This window comes from Stenella coeruleoalba (assembly GCF_951394435.1).
Source record: "Stenella coeruleoalba genome assembly, chromosome: 16".
Lineage (NCBI taxonomy): Eukaryota > Metazoa > Chordata > Mammalia > Artiodactyla > Delphinidae > Stenella > Stenella coeruleoalba.
Window position 1 is genome coordinate 30,628,659 of NC_137162.1, and position 20,381 is coordinate 30,649,039.

Genomic DNA, 20,381 nt, shown 5'->3' on the forward strand with positions numbered 1-20,381 from the left:
AGGAGCGACCTGTGATGCCTGGGAAGGATGCCTGGGAAGGGATCTGAGGCGAGTGAGGGCTCCAACCACAGACACCGGCCCAGGCCAGGGCTGCTCACTCCAAGTGTTTGCAAGGAAGGAGTCAGTGTCTGAAGAGTCATCGAACATGTGGCCGTGCGACTACAAATGCTTCTCTTCCATGCAGAATGAAAACGCAGAAAGATGATCTTTGTGCCTAAATAGCGAGCTGGCTGGAAGGAAGATAGGTCACACTCTCCTGTCCCGGTGTCTCCCCAAGAGTGTGTGCCCCTGGGGGATCCTGGGGGGCAAGGAGGGTGAGCATGTCCCTGTCCTGGCTCCTTCCATCTGCAAACAGAAGGCAGGGTCAGGGGAGAGTGTTGTGTTGGGGCTGAGGTGGCCTTGTGCTTGGGGGCAGCAGGCGGAGCCCTTGATACCGAGTATCCCGGAGCCTCCTACGACTGTGCGCGCCTGGTGTGCTCCACTACCCTGGGACTCAGGCCAGTGAGTTTGAGTCCTGGGCCCCCTGTAACGGGAAGAGGACCCTGCCCTGTCCACCTGGGGAGGTGTCCTGAAGGCTGGATCTGCCCCTCACCAGGGGCCAGGCTCTATTTTCTTGGAACTCTGAGCAAGGCCACAGCACCCCTCACACATGGACAGCAGCCTGGGCCTCGAGGGGCTTCTCCTAGGGCTGCACAGCACCCGTCTCTTACCTAGACCTTCTGGGCCCCTGCGGGCACCAGGACAGCAGCCAGCACCAGGCTGGGTAGGAAGGAAAGCTCAAGTGTAGCTAGCCTGCCCCTTCCACGGAACCCACCAACCCTGAGACACATACCTTCCCCTGGCCACCACCATTCCTCACTGACCTGCAGAAACCGTTTCCTGGGCTTGAGGGGCGATGTCTGGCAGGACCTCTTTGCTCTGCAGAAGTGGAAAGGGCACCTGCAGACAGGTACTGGCTGCCAGGAGTCCTGCACTCCCAGTGCCATGGGTTTGGGAGGGCAGAGGATGGAGTGTTTGTTTGCAGGGAGCACCCTGCGAGCTTGCTGCCACCGCTGTCCACCCCTCCACAGCACCCCACGCCCCAGCCCAGCTCCATACTCACCCTTGGTCGAGCCAGAAGACTGGGATACACCACAAGGGTGAGGGCAGCAAGGGGCCGAGAGACCCATGGGCCCCAGGATCAAGTTTTCCTCAACTGAACCACCAACCCGAAAGTTGCTAAGGAACTGGATCACCACACACCTTGCCTGTTCCCGTTTGGGCCTGCCGAGTCCCAGAAGAAGGCTGCCGCGAAATCATCTGAGAAACCATTTCCAAGCCTTGCCACCCCTTTGGTAAAGACTCCAGCTCACTCGGACGTCGTCCGCGGCTGGTTCTACTGAAGAGACACAAGCAGGGCAAGTCCCAAAGCTGCTGCTGCTTTGGCAGCACTGCAGGCGACAGTGGCCCCGGCTCCCTGTGCGGGCGTCAGGAAACGGAAAAGCCTGGACTTTGTCTCTTCTTTGCCTGCTGTTAGCCTAACCATGAAAGTATCTCTTTACACAGAATACTTAACAGATTCTAATATATATTTGTATTTCATTTTGTTATAGTATTTTTATATGTTAAAGTCAACATCCAGTGTCTTGCTTCGCTTTTCAGATGCTATGTAGTTGTGACATTTGGTTTGGTTTGGGGTGGGGGGGTTCTGTAGTCTTGTTTGGATCACTCTTTTAAAGAGACTGGTTTAGAACAAGCCCCTGGGGGAGCCACACCTGCCCTGTCCTGAGACGTGTTATTTTAGAACATGTTGGATATTGTCTGTTGTCTCCCTGTGAACATGAAATTGATTCACTCAGGTTCTGCCTTTGTTGATCTCTTTTTCTGCATCAAGGATGAGCCCAGGGCTGCTGACACACAACCTCGCACGGGCGCGAGTTTCTGCGCTGCCCATAAACCAGCCACAATCCAGGCATGGAGCCCAGACACAGCACATGTAGGGTATCTGCCCTTGGAACTCTCTAGCCTTCCTGAAGTGGCAAAGGAGGCTTGTTCCTCCTGAAGAAGGAAGGGGAGGTCTGGGGGGGTGGCTTAGTCATAGCTCCCTGGGGATGTCAGTGTGAGAACAGAGCCTGACACGGCACAGCACACACGGATCTGGGGAGGCTGTCCATCCTCACTTCTCTCCAAGGGTCACACCCACGTTTTGTAAGTTTGTGTACAGAGCCCTGCCCATATTTAACATGGTTCTACTATGACTTCAGACCACAGAATTGCACTCAAATTGAGCTTTGTAGGATGAGTGACCTCAGTGTCTTGGTGAGGCCAGGCCCTGGCAGTGAGGCTGGGCAAGCCCCCTGACACCAAGGGGACCCCGCTGGCCCTCCTCTGATGCAGGACCATAAACTGATTTCCCGCTCGTGGTGACGGTCACATATGCCACACCTTAACAGCACATGGTCACCTTGAAAGTGGGCAGTGATGGTAACTGCAGTGCCTTCAAAGCAATGAGGGATTTGGGAGCAAATGTAATGAACCAGGTAGAGGACAGAAAACAGGTTAAAATAGGGTTGTAAGCTCAAGAGTCTGGAGAGGCCAGTAGGTTACTTACCTAAATGAATCACGTTGGCGCATGCCCTTCAGCCCACCATTTGTACTGCCACTTCTGATAAAGCAGCAGGGATAGAGACCTGGTTCCCTACTGTAAAGAGCAAGGGACAAATGGTAAATGAGGCAGACTGTGATGACCTGAAGGGTGAGCTTTCCAATCTACCCAGCTTCAATTGATTCTTACCACGCACTAATTTTGTCAGATCTTCATTATCTTTTTTTAAAAGAGAAGCTAGAAATCAATTTTTATGTAAACACTCAGTTTTAAAATATTGTTTTTTAAACACTGGCTAAATAAAACACAACTGTCAGCCACCAGTCTGCAACCTGAGTTACAGTAAAGTAAGTGGCACATTTCAGTTACAAGGAAATATCTAGCCAAGGGAATGGGCATAGCAGGGCTTGGCTGGGGGGTGGAGGGAGTCGAAGGGATGCCCAGGCTTCCAACTAGAGTTGCCACACTTCCCTGCATCTCTATCACCCCTCTGTCCTGAGCCCTGAGAGTTCATTTTAGAGATGTCCCCTCACCCCAAGCCAGTCTGCATCTCTCATGTCAGATTCCAGTTATTCTACCACAGGATGAATATTGGAGGAAAAGAGGTCTATCTCAACAACGAAAAGTCCTCATCTGGAACAAGACAGTTCTCCAAATTCAAATTAAGAAGGGCGGCCTGACTGCCAGCTGCAGGGTTATTTCCATCGGGTGGAGTTCTGCATGTCAATGGCCACTGTCAGATGAACTTGTTAATGAAATTGTGGCCGATTCCACAGGAATCACTGGCTCACTGGATCCCTAAATAGACTCACCTCCAGGAGAGTTGAAAGAATATAACGAAACGGGTCATGGATCGAGTAAATGGAAGGATTTCCTGCCACACCCCAACATGGGCTCCAGAAAGCTGGGGTGCTGTGCACATCCCCCCTCATCTAGCAGTGGCATACCTGAGGTCAGAAGCGCGGATCCAGTTGCTCCTTGCACCTCAGGATGAAGCACCGGCACCTTCCCAATTCTGCCATGCGAACTCCCAAGGATCATCCATTGTGTTTTCTATTCCCTGAAGTCAGGCGTAACTCACAAAATGGCCACAGATCTACCAAACGATGTTCCTTTAAGTCCCAACACCAGTGGCCGAGGCAAAAGTAGTAAGAAGTATTGCTTTTCGGTTCCTTCTGGCAACTTAACAACTTTGCCGCAGGCTACAAGTTGAATGCTGGGCTTCAACGCGTTCTGTACCCTCTCCAGTAACTACACAAACACACTTTAATATCAAAGAAGTTTAATACGCTGCAATAAAATAAGCGCCTAGGAAAAGCTCATGGAATAGATGTCAACGTTAGAGAAATCCCACCCACACATCCTCTAGCTCCATAACCCAACCCTCAAAACCAAACTAGAAAATCTGAAACAACAAAGGAAATCCTTCCAAGCTTGGATTTCAGTGAGGGCCCCTTTACCAATAACAAGAACACAGTTTCCTACATGGTCTAATAGGAAAGTAAAACACAGAAGCACAAAAAGTCCACAAGATTTCAATATTTAAGAGACTTGGTACATATTCAAAGTTAAAATAACTCCAACTTTTATAGCTATACATATTGTTTTAAAGCAACTTAATATATTTTAAATCTCATATATACACTCTCAAAGGTTCTTCAGGTGAGGTATGTAAACATTGTCTAATGAAAAATTTTCAATGTTTCAAACCAACAAATTCACAGCATACATTGAATTTTCTTCCATAAAAGACACAGTATTTTCCTACACTCACTAACATAGTGGAAGTCCAGGCCCAAGGGATACATGCTGACCATCCGGATTACCGTTTGCAGAAATCCTCATTTCACTACTTTTGACAAGACCGCCTTCACACGGGTCAGGATCACACACTTGGTACCAGGAAGGAGCTAGGCCCTCTGAAGACTCTGTCCTTGGGCATCTGGATCGCTGGCTAAGACTCACAAGACAGCAAAAAGGAGCACGTCTGAACAACTACGAGATTGACCTCGGCAATGACAACACTGGGAAGAACCAGAAAGACCTTTACAGGAACGGTAGAGATTCATCTTAGAGCTCCCTGGATCCACAGCCGGATCAGCAGCCCTGCCCTAAACTCATTCTGAAGGCTGTGGCCTGAAACCAATAAAAACCCAACACGGCACCTGAGCTTCAGTTAAATTGCATGGGCCTCCTATGACCCCCTGGCCTCTCAAAGGCATTAACTCTAGCCTAAAAGTAGGACCCTGGGCTGTGCTTTTCATACAGGTTGGGGTTGAATTTCTTAATATCATAATACGTATGGGAAAATAATGCCATGAGTTCACGAAGATGACCAGTGCCTGCACACAGGCACCGGCCAAGGACCTGGGAGGAGCTCAATTTTGAAAACTACTTGTTCCCTGAGGGTAAACAGCAGGCTTCTATTGAGATTACGTGAGGCTAATAAAGGGATTCTTTATTACAAGGCCGTAAGACTCGGGAGCCTCAGGGCGGAATTCTATTTTACCCCACATAATCTATAACGCACCCCCGCCCTCCCCCCACCACAAGAAGTAGTCACCTTCCCCAAGACACAACATAGGTCCGCTTCTTTCCCCTTGCTTGCTTCAGGCTCAGCAATGGAAAGTTTTATCCTAATGCACCCACTTCAATCTAAAAAAACACTAGTGAAAAATTCCAAACACCATCATAAATACAAAAGAGAAGACATATTCCAAAAGCCTAAAAAACTACATTATTCTATTAATGGTTATCTGGGTGTGGGGTATTTTTCATAAAGTTCAGGACGGTCACAAGGAGAGGCTGCTAAACAGCTTAGAAATCTGTTGGGCTGAACACGCTGGGACGCTTGGAGAGGCAACTGCCCTCTTTGCATGAACCTAAATGATTTAACCCCAGACACGGAGGGGGCCCTCTGTGTCAAACTCAGGCACAGAGGAGGAGTACAGGAAATGGGCTAGCTCTTAAAGGTAGCTCAGATACAGTCAAAGGACTTTTTATTGGCCATTTACATTTTTAATGTGAAAGGTTCTTACGCTTACGCTACAGCCAAATGCGTTTTGCCTCAGCTAGATTCTGTAAACCCTACAAATTCATGGAAAATTGATAATTTTTCAGTCTCTATGCCCAAGTTTTGATGTGTCTGGTGCTGGCAGATTTCTCATCCATCGCTAGTGTCGTATGATGTGAAGGAGCGTGCAGACAAACAGAAGCAAAAATTCAAGTACAGCAACCTCTCCAGCAAAGGCAAGAGGTCTTAGCAAGAGCTGTTCTACCCCCACCCTATCCTCTGAGACAAGGGCTAACGCAGAGCCCGGAATAAATGCTATTACCTAGAATCTTATTGCTTACAGGCAACACATCAGAAAGAAAACCTGGAAATCTGCTCTGCAGGTCTGGGGGCTGACCACTGACCGGTTTATCATACGTGTGTGTGTGTGTATGTGTGTGTGTATAAAATATATTATATATATATATTATATATATATATATAATATACAATATATAACATAACCAGATGAGAAGAGGGAACGATTAAAGCTTGGATTTGATGTAACATTACAGATCAAATGCCCCAAACAGCTCTCAACCTGCTGGTTTTTGTTCTTTCTCCATGTGTGAACTGTGTTATGAAAGGAAGTCCACTGCTCAAAATATATTCTTCTACAATACTACAATGCAAACCAACATCACTCAGAACATGAATCTGTACACAGCACATGTAATAAATATTTTTTTAAAACTATTTACAACATTATTTCTCGTGAACATTTAGATGAGAGCAAAGTTTATTTCTTCCTGCAAAGGTTAAAAAAGTTCTGACTGTCTAGTTCAGTGCTAAATTCCCTGGCACCTAGTTACCCTTTCACATTTCATCTTAAAATCAGATTTGCTTACAAATAGCATCTGAAAAAAACATTCTCCAGCATTACTGTTCAAGTGTCTTCCTCATTTGTTTAGAAAAGACAAAGGGAGGCCATAAGTAGATATGCTAATTATGGTTCAAATGGATGACACAAACCCCTGTGTGTCCAGTCCCAAGCTCACCGCAGTCCTGGAGCTGCAGTTCTCAGTCCAGCCAGCCGGGCAGAATGAGAATCGTGACTCAGACAGGGGTGCCCAGGAATGGGGCACAGGGAAGAGGAACCTGATGGGAAAGCATTAGTTCCGTTACATTTACAGGTGCTGAATTGCAGACCAGGACTCCTGAGAAGTAAAGCTGCACACATCTTAGAGCAGATGACCTCACTGTGTACCATCAGTTATAGGTGGGCTGGCCCATATCTGCACAGATGCTGAGAGAGGGAGGAGGCAGCGAGCTGAGGCGCTCAGTACTCAGTCAAGGTGCAGGAGGAAACGTGCTTATCTCCCGTGGTTAACGAGAGTGGGAACAGGTGTCTTTCACGAAGGTGAGAAAGACTAAAATACATCTTAATGCTTTCTTTAGGCAACCAGTGGTTTCTCCATATCCCACAGGTATAGGTTTGGATTTCCTTGGGGTTACAACTAAGGCTCATCTCCCTGCACAGGATGTTGAAATCTACAGCTGAATGTACCAACTGTATGCAAAAAGTGGGCTGCTAGAGGCCCCGATGCCACACCTGGTGCAGCCACAAAAATTGTGGGAGACCCACTTTGTTCTGGGATGGGGTGACAGTGGGGATTGTGCTCAGGTTCCCAATCCAGTTGCATCTGCCCCAATACAGTGAGGGCTTCAAGGCTCACCCTTCTGCCTTCACTATGTTGTTTGGGGGTTCAGTGGCCGAGCATTGTAGCTGGGGAGGATGGGTTCTCTAGAAAGAAAACTTTTTTGGAAAGCCCTTTTGACATTAGTTTTTTTTGTTTGTTAAAATAAATACTTTCTATAGAAGCATTTGAACAGGAAAATACCACTATTTACACAGTGAAATAAATTTCACAGTGGTGTGTATAAATACGTATTATATATATGTATTTGAAATCATAGTCCCATAGTCTTCTAGAACTATTAAGAATGCAGAAATCACTGGTGAAACTTATAACCTTAAGCTATAGTGGCTCTAAAACTAATCCCTACCTGTGGTATAAATAGACAAAATTATGCAAATCTTGTTTGTATAGCATCTCGTACACAAACTAGCTCCCAAATTCTACAGATTTAGCTACAAGACGACATGAAGTGTAGATTACAGAAAACGATTTGAGTGAGAAAGTTGGTAAGGTGACTACATTTGGACCCAATGGCTAACTATGGGAAGAAAAATAGTTATGAAAAGAAATGCTTCTAATACAACATATATATGTTCAGTGAAGCACTTGAAAGGTAGGAGACTTCCCAGAGGCCTCCTGGAAGGGGGCTTGGGGCATAAGCAGAAGAGGGAAGAGGCAAGGTGCCAAAGGTGGGTCCTCAAAATGAGGTGAGTTAGGCCTGACCAGGAGCGGGCTTCACTGGCCAGGCCAGAGAGCTCTGAACTTCGGTCTAAAGCTGCTGGTGGGCTGACAAGGTGCCATTGACATGCTGGTATTTTTAAGAGAGCTGAGGATGGGTAATCTGGATTAGAGGTTCAGACAGGTAAAAAGACCAGCCATTTATATTCACAAGTAATGACCGAAGCTTGGGGAGTGATAAACTTGCAAATATACTGTACATGAATATACTGTATAGCTTCTGGGGGTGAAACTAACATGCTCTCTGCCTGCCGGGAGAGGCACTATTCTAGGCTTTAAGTTCATGAGGAAATCCGTTTGTGTTGAGCACTGCTGTAGGGGAATATCTCTCCATGAGAGTCAAGTTCACCCTGACTCATAAACATGAAGACAACTGTAGTACTTTTAGTTTAAAAGACTTTGTACTTTTAGCTTTAACTAGTTATCCTAGTAGATCAGATTGAATGTCCACGATTCAACAAATACTCAATCCACAAAGGGAGATATTTTTTTTTCTCTAATACACAAGCATTAGTCAGGAATAATGTGGAACAGCAGCTGTGTGCTAACATCAAACAGGCAGAAACCGTGAAATCTAAAAGGAAAGAGATGTTGCAATGCTGCACTACATAAAAAAATAAGTTTGTGCTTAACTGGCCACACAATCTGATCTTGAATGACATATTGCAAGGGCCAGTAAACCTTTTCTTTAAAGGGTCAGGTAGTAAATAGCTTATATTTTAGGCTGTGTGGGCCACATGGGGTCTCTTTACTCTTTTTTTTTTTTTTTAACATAACCCTTAAAAAACAAGGTACAATGCACTCCTCCAATCCTGGTGTATTATAAAACCATGGGCAAGTGGTTCTTTTTTTAATAAGCAATCTACTTCCATGTGGCCTGCCTACGGGGCACCTCATGTTAAATGGAATGGTCCTAGGCAGGCGAGAGGGCCTCTGTGTCACTTTGCTCACTGGCGAGCATAACCGCACACCTGCCCCTCTGAGCACTAACATAAACCACCAGGGCTCTGGGAAAACGATCAGACAAAGGGAAGGTAATGCAAGGAACTGGCCAGCTGTGGCTCAATTCCAAGGGCAGAAGCATGAGCAAGGATGCCTGCAAGGTGACTCAGGTGGTTCCCTGGGTCCCCAGTATAGCATGGCAAGCAGCATCAGAGAGCTCTGGGCTTCTGCCTGAGCATGAAAGTATCTTTAAGTGAAGGAGGTCAGACTTTCATGCCTTCCAATCCGTCCACTGTAGAATACAGTAGTTTGTTCTGACATTTCAAGGCATGAACTATATCGAAGGCTGTCTCAAAAGGCTTCCCATAATTCTGCTTGTATTAAATACAATCATCTTTTTATTTTCTCTTTCTCCCTGAAAAGGCCTTGGGAGCAAGCCTGGGGTAGAGTATTTACTGCTGGGATGTGAGGATTGCCTAGCTGATGCCTTACATAGACATGATTTCATACTCAGAAATATTTCCAATATTTCAGTGGATACCGAGCCATAAGAAGATAAAAATTCATAGTTAAGAATTCAAAATGATAATTATGTTTCAAAACAAAAGGAACAGTCACTGTTTTAGAGCCACTGAGAAACAGATCCTTGAGTTTTGGGGGAGGGGGAAGACAAAACCTTGGCAGTTGACAGGATTTAATCTAACCATCCACAACTTCTCAGTCACACTCAGGTTCTAAGAGGCTCCAATTTTCTATCAGTCTTTCTAAAGCACTTCAAGCCTCTATCTTTCAGTTGCCGGCGTGCCTTTAATAGAATTATTTTGAAAGAAGAGTAGGTGACTGAAAAAATTATCAGTGCCAATATATTTTTTATTTTCCTAGAAGCTGGCCAAAAATATTACATAATAAACAATGCCTTGGGTTTATGATTGGACTTTGTTTCCTCTCTGTGAAAAGGCTTTTCCATATCTAAATGTAAGGTTCAGAAAACTGAACGTCCACCTAAAGTTGTCTCAACTAATTTTGAAAGAAACAAAATTTGGCTTACTTTAGTAATAAACAAGAGTGAAGCCAGAGTCAGGTCTATGATAAAAACTGAATGAAAGGAGAGGCCCAGGCCACATCATGTTAGAACTCTGCATTCCTAGCTGCTCATGGATTCTGACTCCAGAGGTTAAGGTGGCCTCGATTTGGCCACAGTGATGGGTGATCCTAACAGGATGTGAGGCTAAGGTAGCTCAGGTTTCAGGAGATGGTATCTGATGTGCTGTGGCAATATAATGTGTCTTTTTTGTAGCAAGAAAAAATAAAGACATGTAAAAAGAACAAAATTGAGGTAAGATAAGGAGGAAGGAGAAGAAAAGAAGAAGACAGGCGGCGAAGAGGCAGAAGAAAGGAGAAGATAAACCAGGGAAGCTTTTTTATCCTGAAAAAAAGGTTTTCTCAGGCATGGGTCAGCAAACTTTTTCTTAAAGGTCCAGGTAGTAAATATTTTAGGCTTTTGTGGGTCATGTGGTCTCTGTTGCAGATGCCCAACTCTGCTGGAAAGCAGCCAGAGACAATACATAAACAAATGGGAGTGGCTGTGTTCCAAAAACCTCTTATTTACCAAAGAATGACCAGCCCACAGTTCGCAGACCTGTGAAAGATCATCTGTCGGCCAAATGAGACCCTGCATGGGCTGACCTAAAACCAAAAGGAGTGGGTGTGGCAACTTGGGCCAGTACCTTGGGAAACTCCAGCCCAGTCCCAGGGGCAGTGACAAGACCCCGACTCACTGAGGGTGACACTACGGCATCTCCAGCTTGCCTCACATAGCATGTTGCCCTTTCCTACTTGGCTCTTAGGTCCATTGATCAACAGGCAAACTGCCCACAAATGATGGTGACAGCTTCAGTCATCACTACAGAATTCATCACAAGGGAGAAAAGAGTCCAAACTTCAATTCAAAATGACCGTCTTGAAGTGATGTTTTACTGATAACCTATCTGAACAGTGAGAAATTCACCTGCACAGTATGTGATGCGCAGAGGATCCTATTAAAAGCACCACCTTTGTGAAAGGATGACTAACACCTATCTATACTATGCAGGAACAATGAGGCACGAAACCCACAGCCTAAGATTATTTTTTAAATAAGGCTGGTGTAGAAGTCTTTAATGAAGTACAGACACAACAGAATTGGCCTACCTAAGGGAGCCAAGGGACTAGCAACTGCAGGTTAACAGACATTAATAACATTTGTATATAAGAAGCCTCAAGAGTACAACAAAGGTTCGTGGCCTTCCTGCTGCGCTGCAAGATTGCTACACGTCTGAGGAAGTGCTAGGGGTGAGGCTCTGGACCCCAACTGAGGGTACAGTCTCCATGCTGTCCTCCCAAACCCAGGGAGCCTCAGGGGATAGAAAATGGGAGCTAGAAATGGGTCTCCTGAAGAGGGCTCATCTCTGGGGAGCTATGGTAGAGCTTCAGTGATTGCTTCCCAGGCGTCTTCCAGCTCCTCCAGAAGCTTAGAGGAAATACCAATGTTCTCTGGTCATCAACATCAGCTCCAACGTCACTTCACTGAGCACAGGCCCAGGAGGAGAATTCCTTTCAAATTTGGAATCCAGAAGGTGGGACAGACTGCCTTTGCATCGAGTGGCAAGCCACACTGTGACAATGGCTATAGGAAGGAGATCTTTGCAAGAGAGGGAAAACAAGGGGAGACTCGAGATGAAACCAAGGCTTGGAGGTGTCTGGGAGACAGGTTTGCCAGCATCTGTTGTAAGTGTAAAAGGGCTTCCAGAGTCGGCCCTCAAGTTTGCTTTTTTTCTTTCTTCTATTAGTAAAGTTAACTGAACAAGCAAAAATGAGATTCAACAAATATAAAAATAATTCTAAACTTTTAAGTGTCTTAATTATGTAGAATCCCAGTCTATTTAAATGTGGTCTACTATAAAGTGTAAGTTGATTTCAAAGATGATCCATTGCATTGTTAGGTGTATAAAATAAATACATAAACATTGATACCTTATCTCAAATGCTGCCTAGAATGGGAGAGAAGGCTGTTATCTTGAAGTAAGCTTTTAAAGATGAAAAAGAACTTAGAAAAGTAATGGAATGAATTATAAATCAGCAACTGGAAAAGTACCACCCACTTACAGCCTCACATCCCTAACCTAATCCAAGCACCCTTACAAGGTAGACTATATGCAGCTAAGGGGGCACCTTGAACGTATGTACGGGGATCAGCACACCTGACATGGGCAAACCTCCACCGTTTAAGTCACCGCAAAAACAATATCCAGTGACGACTATATGAAAAGATTTTTAAAAACTTTAAAACCACTTTTATAGATTAAACGAACCTACTTAAAACAGGTTAATGCTTCTGTGCAACTTAATGCTGAGAAAGGGTGCCAACATACACACTCAGCAGTTTCATTAACATAGGCAGCTCCTGAATGGCCCAAGTCAAAGAAAAGAAAGAAAAAGACTCATGGGATAGAGGAGACACCACGAAAAAGAAATCAAGGCTTCATGGAAGATAGTAAACTTCACTATCTATAAAATTCAACACAATGTTCAATTTCCCATGAATCAAATGCTTTTCTCCAGTCCTATCCAATCAGAAGTTTTCATTATATACAGCAAAACTTTAACAGAATGGGTAGAAAACCTGTTTTATCATGATTTGAATGAACTAATGCATGAATAAAGGTACATCTGGGTTTATCCAAACAGCTCTGAAGCAATATGAATGGAAACATTTTTAATAAAAAGGAGAGAGTAGCAGCTATTCATACAAGCCTATTCTGGGGAGAGAGCATGTTAGAGAAGCTGGCTGAGGCTTTAGCAACCAAGCCTTACTGGTAGAGTGGCCCAATGGAGATGTCGAGTACACACTATGTTATAATGGAGCAATGTCATAGGCACCAAGGTAAAGCCAATGTACCCATCTTAGGCCTCAGACAACATCAGTTACAAATATTGCAGCTCACACTTTTGAGCCATGAAACAGAGCCTGACATGACAGAGGCCAGTGTAATACTACAAGTATTAACTGCTACTATGGTGCTAACCAATCAGAAAGGGCACCTACTACTCTAACCATGTACATTTCACATTGGAATACCAACTGAACATTAGCTCCTGGTACAGGGGTGTGCATGGGCACACTGTGAGATGTTGGTGCTCCTTTCTCCAACAGCAAGGCTGCTCTGACCTTTATACAGTTCTGTGTTGTTTACACCCCTCTGAGTCTGGTGCCATAGTGATTTGGGGGATACTCACAGAGACCCTGGGCTACATTGAAGTCATCTGGCATATGCTAATTACTCAGCGCATGAACACCCTATCACACTGCATGGAGAAGAAAGAATTTTACTGTAAAACTGGGCTTGGGAGACATTTGTGGCTTATAACCACATGCAAATGCACCCAAACACACACACACACATCTTAAACTTTTCTATTACTGAAAATAACATTTTGGCTTTCTTTGACTATGGAAGTACTCAGGGCAAGGAAAAAATCAGAACGGTCACTCTTACCCTAATTGTCAAATTACGGCTACAAGATGGAAAAAAGGTCCTAGTTTTGTTTTTTTTTTTCCCCCAAAGTAGGATGAAAACCTCATTCGTGTGCTAGGAATCCTGCAAGGCCAAAAATGAAAAGGATGATAAGAATCAGTAATGCAAATAATTTGGGGGATGTGAATAACATTTAGAGCCCATAAGTCAATATTAACACCTTGTGACTCACCTCTTATCCCATGGGCACATAATTTAGAATACATTTCTTCAAATGACAAAAGATCAGAGATGAGTGACCAACAATGAATATGAATTTTTTAAATGGGGTAACAGAAATATTAATCTTTTATAATAATTATAAATTCCCTCTGCACTCTCCACATACCATAAAAATGATTTGGTTTAGCTTTCAAATATCATTTAAACAAACGACACAGAGGGAAGCTCACTGCTGGGGTTTGCAAAGAGGAGCATCTGTTCATGTACAGATACCGCAGGGTGGCTGCTGAAAAGCTACTTTTATGTGCATGATGGTGGTCTTCTCGGCTACAGTACAAGTGCTTGTGCATCAAGTATAAAATACAAGCCTTTAATCACATAGATCAGCTTTTTAGCTTTTGTAAATTTAAAAACAAAAAGGATAAATAAGGCACTGTACTTTTAAAAACTAAAACTGCTTGGTTCCAAGTTTAAAACCCAAGGAACAACCAGAATATAATATATAACTTCCCTTACTCAGCCTCAGAGAAAGACTCTGCAAGTTCCCTTCTCCATCTGAGACGCAATTTCTGACATCTTAAATTGTGGTGTTCTCCATTAACTGCAGATTTGAAAGGCTTGATAAGCTTATAAAAGCAGATTTAGTTAATGCAAAATAAAGGGTTACTTCTATAGAACAGTTTTAACTCTTGAATACTGCCCTTCCAATCACTTTGTATCCATCCGCCTCCGTTTGCTGTGGGAAGAGTCCAGCTTTGCCTTCAGCTTTCGCTTTCTCTGGGCTGCACTGTTCTCTGGGGTTTTCGTCGAGGGTCTGGCCCGAGTCTTTCCACTGCTCTGCTTCCTATTTGTGGCTTTCTGTGGCCTTGAAGAGGACTCACCTGCCCCTTTTTGCTTTGCAGGTTTTGTCACCATCTCCGAGGGGGAGGGCTGGGTAGGTCTTTTGTTTGTATTCTCTTTTTCTTTCCTGGAGGGAGGGCAGCTCTTCCCAGGTGACTTTTTAGGGATCTTCCCTTTCTTCTCTTTCAAAGTCGTCTTTTTGGGCAGTTGGCTGACTCTGTCCCTTGCAGCTGGCTTCTTGGCAGCGGGGGTTCTGGTGGATCCATCAACGTGCTTTTCTTTGCTGGCCTTCATCGCAGCTCCCTTGTCCTTCCTGTCCTGAGTGCTGCCGCCTTCCGTCCTCTTGCGTTTATTCTGAACTTCTGCTTTCGGCGAGATTTCAGACGTCTGCTTCCCTTTCCTTCCCTTCATTCCATCGGTACTCTTGGGCTTAACAGGAAACCCATCTGCACCTACTTGCAGGGCAAGCTTGGGGGACATCAGAGGGTTGATGCAGACACTCTTACAGCTCTGTTTACTTTCCACAGCCGGACCAAATGGGCTTTCCGCTTTCTCGTTCTTGATCAAACGCTGCTGGGCTCTGAGCTTTCCTCGAATGTTGGAGTATTTTCTAAGGATCCGGGTACTGGCAGGGGTAGGCGAGTTTGTGGGAGGATGGCTATTTCGACCTTCCTTGACCTCCTCTATGCTGTCTTCAGGATTGGGGCTGAGGCTAACGTCACTGTCATCCTCTGGCTCCACTTGGTCAGGATCCTCTCGAAATTTAGCCCAGAGCTTCTGTGTTTTCCAATTGTTCCTAGCAGGAGTAGCTCCGGGAAATTTCTTCAAGTGTTTCTTCAAGCGTTCAGCCTGCAGTGAACTGGGGTACAGGCTGGAAGGAGAGTACTTCTGAAGAGGATGCTTGACAGGTGGGATGTCTCCTGGAAGACGAGTATTGAGCTTCTTCACAATTACCAGAGACCGGGTTTCAGTTGTCTCTAAGAACCACTTGCAAACGTTAGATAATTTAAAGTTTGTCATAAACAGCATCTGAACAGGAGAAAACTTTTGAACCTCCAGGGAACCCCGACACTTCCGTGACCTTTTCTTGCTTTTCCAAATTTCCTTCAGCTTATCTGACTTGTTCCTTGCTCTTGGTGTTGGCTGGGCTTCCTTCTCCAGCTGGATCCAGCCCTTCTGAACTTTCATGTACTGGGCATTGAAGTTGGCGATGAGCTCTTGGTTCTCCTCCTCGGCACACCACTCTACGAACTTTGGCTGGTCGTCCGCCACTGTGTCCACATCATCCTCGTCTAAGGGATCTCCACTCTCTGAAGCTTCATTTTCCTTTGGCATTGTGTTTCCTTGTGCTGCTTCCTTTTCGGAAGTCACTTTTATAGTATCCAAGGAGTCCAGAGAATGAGCATGTCTTAGGTTGTAGGTTGAGGAGGTCAGTCTTGTAAGCCTTGGGACCCATTTTGGGGGCCCAGCAGCGTCATCACTTCTACTACTTGACAATCCAACTGTGCTAGAGAGCACGTCACTGTCGTCATCTTTACGCGGGCTGTCCGCACTATCTATATCATTTACAACCTCTTCTGTCTCTTGTGCAGGAATAGGTCCTGGCTTCTCTTTTGATTGTTCTGGGAACGTACAAGGAATGCTTTCAGAGGGGTCTTGAGTACTGTTCTCACCTAATTTAGACTGAACATAGATTTCCAGTTTCTCTCCAGGCAGGGGCTGGCCAACTGTGGCTAAGGGGTCACTGCTGGGGAAAACACCTTCTTCTTCCCCCTTGACTTCTTTTGCTAGCATGTTTTTAAAAGCCTGCCTGGTGATCATCCCACCTCCTTCGCCCTCCTGCTCAGCATCTTTCCCAGAGGGGTTTTCATTGACATTTGGGTTTTCAGTGTCCTCCAGAGCTTTTGTATGGAAACCTTCAGTCAGGAAGCTCTCAGGTGCTGCCCCACCAGGATACCCTTCTTTTTTAGAACGTTTTGCACCAGGATTTTTAGAAACCTTGATCTCAGCACAAGCAGAGGAAGAATCTGAACTTTGATTTCTTAGGCACCTATCGGCAGAGGAAGGATCTGAAAGTTGACTTCTTAGGCACCTGTCAGAGGCCTCGGGGAATTTTTTACCTTTTTTCTTCTTGTCCAGATTCTCTTCAGGTGAGTCAATGTTTTGATCACACATTTCTTTTTCTGTAGGATGTTTTACATCACCATCCTCTCCCTCGAATTTTCCTGTCCCACCTGGTGCCTCACTTTCCTCAATTTCACTGGGGTTTTCATTAGTCAAAGTGCTGCTTTCCTTCAAGAGTGGGTCAGTATCTAACTCCTGAGTGTCTTCGGTCTCAGCCTCAGTACCGATGCTTTGGTCTTCCTCAGCCTTTCCCAGACTCGTGGGAGGCTCCAAGCCCACTGGGGGACTTTGATTTTCTGAGCACAGAGGACTTTCCTCTCTACTTACTGTTTCAGGAGGGGAACAAGGCCTAGGAACAACATCTTCACTGCCTCCCTCAGAAAGGCTCTCTGTGGAGGGAAGCAGGGGACAGTCTTGGGGTACACTCATCTCCTTTGTATCTAGCAGTTCAACTGGCGGTTGGTCTCGTTCAGGGGAAGATATCCCACTTCCTGTGGGAGCTGAGACCGCGGAGCTGCCTTCTGGAAGATCCTCTTCAGGAAGGTGAGCAGGGAGAGGCCACACTGGGTTGGAGGCTGCTGTCTCCTTTGATCTAGAGGAGCTGCTTGGGTTTGTGTTATTTGTCACAGGGAAAACCTCCGGCTCTTGAGATTCCTTTTCAGACGATGCATCTCTGTCTCCTTCCTTGAGGGAGGTTATTTCTTTACTGGGTTCTTCAGGGCTGTCTTCTCTGGGATGCTGCACAGCTACTGTAGGCTGAGGTGATGAAATGATAAGGGTCTGCTTGGGAGTCACCACGGCCTCTGAGGCCAGTGTCGAGCAGCTGGCTTTTTCTTGGGAGTGTAAATTCCTGGCCAGCGTGCGAACAGTTGGCAGCTCACAGCAATCACCATTGAAAAAGTATCCTCGAGTGCTCTTCCTGGCTGTTTTCCGAGAAGATAACACCGATCGTTGATTCTCAAAGTGGCATTCTGTGATTGGCTGGCTGATATAAACGACATCACATTGGTTATCATAATCGTTTATCCTCAACCCTGACGCCCTTTTACTTTTCCGCGCTGTCTTGATGGAGGCGGAAAGCATCCTGGTTCGTGAATGTCCATTAGACGCTTTGTGTACAGGCGGCATGGGGCTGGGGGCTAACCAACCGTCTTTGGAATGATCAAACTGGCCCTTATCACTGGGCTGTAAATGGTAACCCATTTTATTTCTTCCTAACGAGTGAAGGTGGTTCTCTTGCTTTGGCCTTGAATCTTGTTCACTTGCCTCTAAGTCCTGGCGTAAAGGTGTTTTTGAGCTACACTGTAAAGCATTCTCTTTGTCAGCAGTTCTAGGTGAATTCCCCATAAACCCTGAGTCCCAAGCCTCTTCTGATAAAGCTCTGAATGAATTTCTTTGAGAAACAATACAGCTGTTGCTCTCCTCACTATTCTCAGTCGCCACTTTTACTGCAATTAGATTTTCTACTAAAGCTGAACTCTGCACATGGTCTTTACCATCCTTGCATATTTTCACATCTGTGTCTTGCTCCTGTCCAGTGGTTTGCCCCTCCAAGCTCTTAGAGATGTGGTGGAAGTTTACTGAGGAAGAATTAGATGTAGTGAGGTATCCCAGAGTGGAACTATCCATTGAATTCTGTTTAGTGGTTGGAAGTTCAGAGGAATCCTTTTGGACAACAGTCAAAGTATTCTCTCTTCCATCTACAGAGTTTGTGTCGGGAGGAGGCTCCTTTAGGGCCTGTTCTGTCAAGTGTTGAGGGCTGTGAGAGCCTGATGAGTCTACGAACAACTCTACAGAAGTAGAAGACTTCATGTTGAGACACATAGCATCCTTTTCCTTATGTTTGGTGCCGAGCTGGGCACAGCCAGCATTGCAGGTGGAGGCATCCATTGTTCCAGAATCCGAAGGTCGCAGGTTCTCGGTGCCTGGCTGAGATTCAGTGTACAGATCGTTCAGAACACGAATGAACTGCTTCTGATGATGAGTGCACAGTTTGACCATAAACTTCTCCAGTGGGGACTTCGACTGATTGTTAGAATCTACTGCTATTGCCTCTGCTGAGTTCTCACTAGACAGACAAAAAGAAAGAAGAAATTAGTATGGTTATTTTCCAAAGAACCATTTTTACATTATGAAATTCATCAATGTTACTCATGTTGTACAGAGAATTGACACTCTGGCCAAAGCTGGTTCTAAGGGCCCACATGCTTTTTATTCAATAAATGAGGAGCATTTACTTCATTAAAATATAAGGCCAGCCCTGTTATATTCTCAATTTTTACTGACAACTTTCATCCTTTTTTTTTTTTTTGCGGTACGTGGGCCTCTCACCCCTGTGGCTTCTCTCGTTGTGGAGCACAGGCTCCGGACGCGCAGGCTCAGTGGCCATGGCTCACGGGCGCAGCCGCTCCGCGGCATGTGGGATCTTCCCAGACTGGGGCACGAACCCGTGTCCCCTGCATCGGCAGGCGGACTCTGAACCACTGTGCCACCAGGGAAGCCCAACTTTCATACTTTTAAAGTGATTATTCACCAATAATTTTTATCTTATAGAGAAGAAATATCATTGAAAATAAATTTTTCTTCAAAAATTAAAATTTTGGCCACATTATTAACTTCAGTTGGTCAACATACACTTTCGTTTTAGGCCCGAGTATTCCTGTTAAATAATCACTGGCTCATAGATCCACAACACCGAAAAAAATTCAGACACACTGTATTACAAGTCTTGGTTTAGCAATACTTAGAGAAATTACAGTTTTAAATGGTTTCTCAGCTTGACCAATTGGCTGGACTCTATAATTCTACAAACAGTGATGCAGGAATCCTCCTAACCCTTTGGGGCATGGAGGAATAGAGAGCAATAATTTCACATTTTGGATACACTGAAAGATGAATGACAAGCAATTCCTAACTCCTAGCCTCTAAATGAGGACATAGATGTGAAATTACATTGCAAACCATAAGGCCCTGTCAATGCAAGATAGTAGTATTGTCGCTTCTCAAGCCCCACCTTCTCCTAGACCTTCAATAAACATTTACAGTAATGCACAGGAAGCCAATTCTACGTTCAAGAACACTTTTCAACCATTTCCGTAAATTATCTAGGACAACTCTTAGAGTTTAATCAGGATAGTGGGGAAGGCAGAAAAAGGATGATACTAGATTGAGGACAGGCTAAGGGCAATTTCTGCCTAGACAGCCAAGTGTTTTCAAGAGCTGATTTGTATTTCTGGACGTCGGGATTTTTACTAAGCCCACGCAGTTGGTGTGTCCCAGTTTTCTGGAGCTTTATACAACCTCTCAATCTCTCCCTCTCTCTCTCTCCCGCCTAATTCCTTAGAAGACTATTATCTGACTCTTCATGCAACACGGCAAAGTACCAAGGGCAGCTTAATAAATGTGTGCTGAACAGATGCTGTTTGATAATATCTTCCAGCTAATTATTTTTTCTTCAATCTTTGACTTTATCTCCCAGTCATGAAGTGCCTCTACAGGAAGGTGTACCCTAGACAGCCTACATCGGCCTCCTCCCTCCCTACCCTCTTCTGGCCTCTGAAGCCGTGTGGTTTTAGTGGAAAGAGCACAGATTGTGGAATATGAAAAACCTGTGTTCTTCTTGTAGCTCTGACATTTACTAGCTATAGGATCTCAGGCAAATTACTTAACCTCTCTGAACCTTGGTTTCCTTATCTGTAAGCTGGAACTGAGTATCAATATTTCAA

At 45.0% G+C, this 20,381-nt stretch overlaps 1 protein-coding gene across 10 annotated transcripts in view; it reads right to left on the reverse strand.

Moving 5' to 3' along the window:
• Positions 1-2,984: 2,984 nt before the first annotated feature.
• Positions 2,985-20,381, reverse strand: part of LCOR (ligand dependent nuclear receptor corepressor) — a 137,226-nt gene continuing 119,829 nt past the window's right edge. For all 10 annotated transcript variants that reach the window (XM_079899243.1, XM_079899245.1, XM_079899244.1 and 7 more), the window contains one exon: positions 2,985-18,724. In XM_079899243.1, the coding sequence (XP_079755369.1) occupies positions 14,401-18,724 (4,324 nt within the window). In that variant the 3' untranslated portion in view covers positions 2,985-14,400. The remainder of the gene's footprint in view (positions 18,725-20,381) is intronic.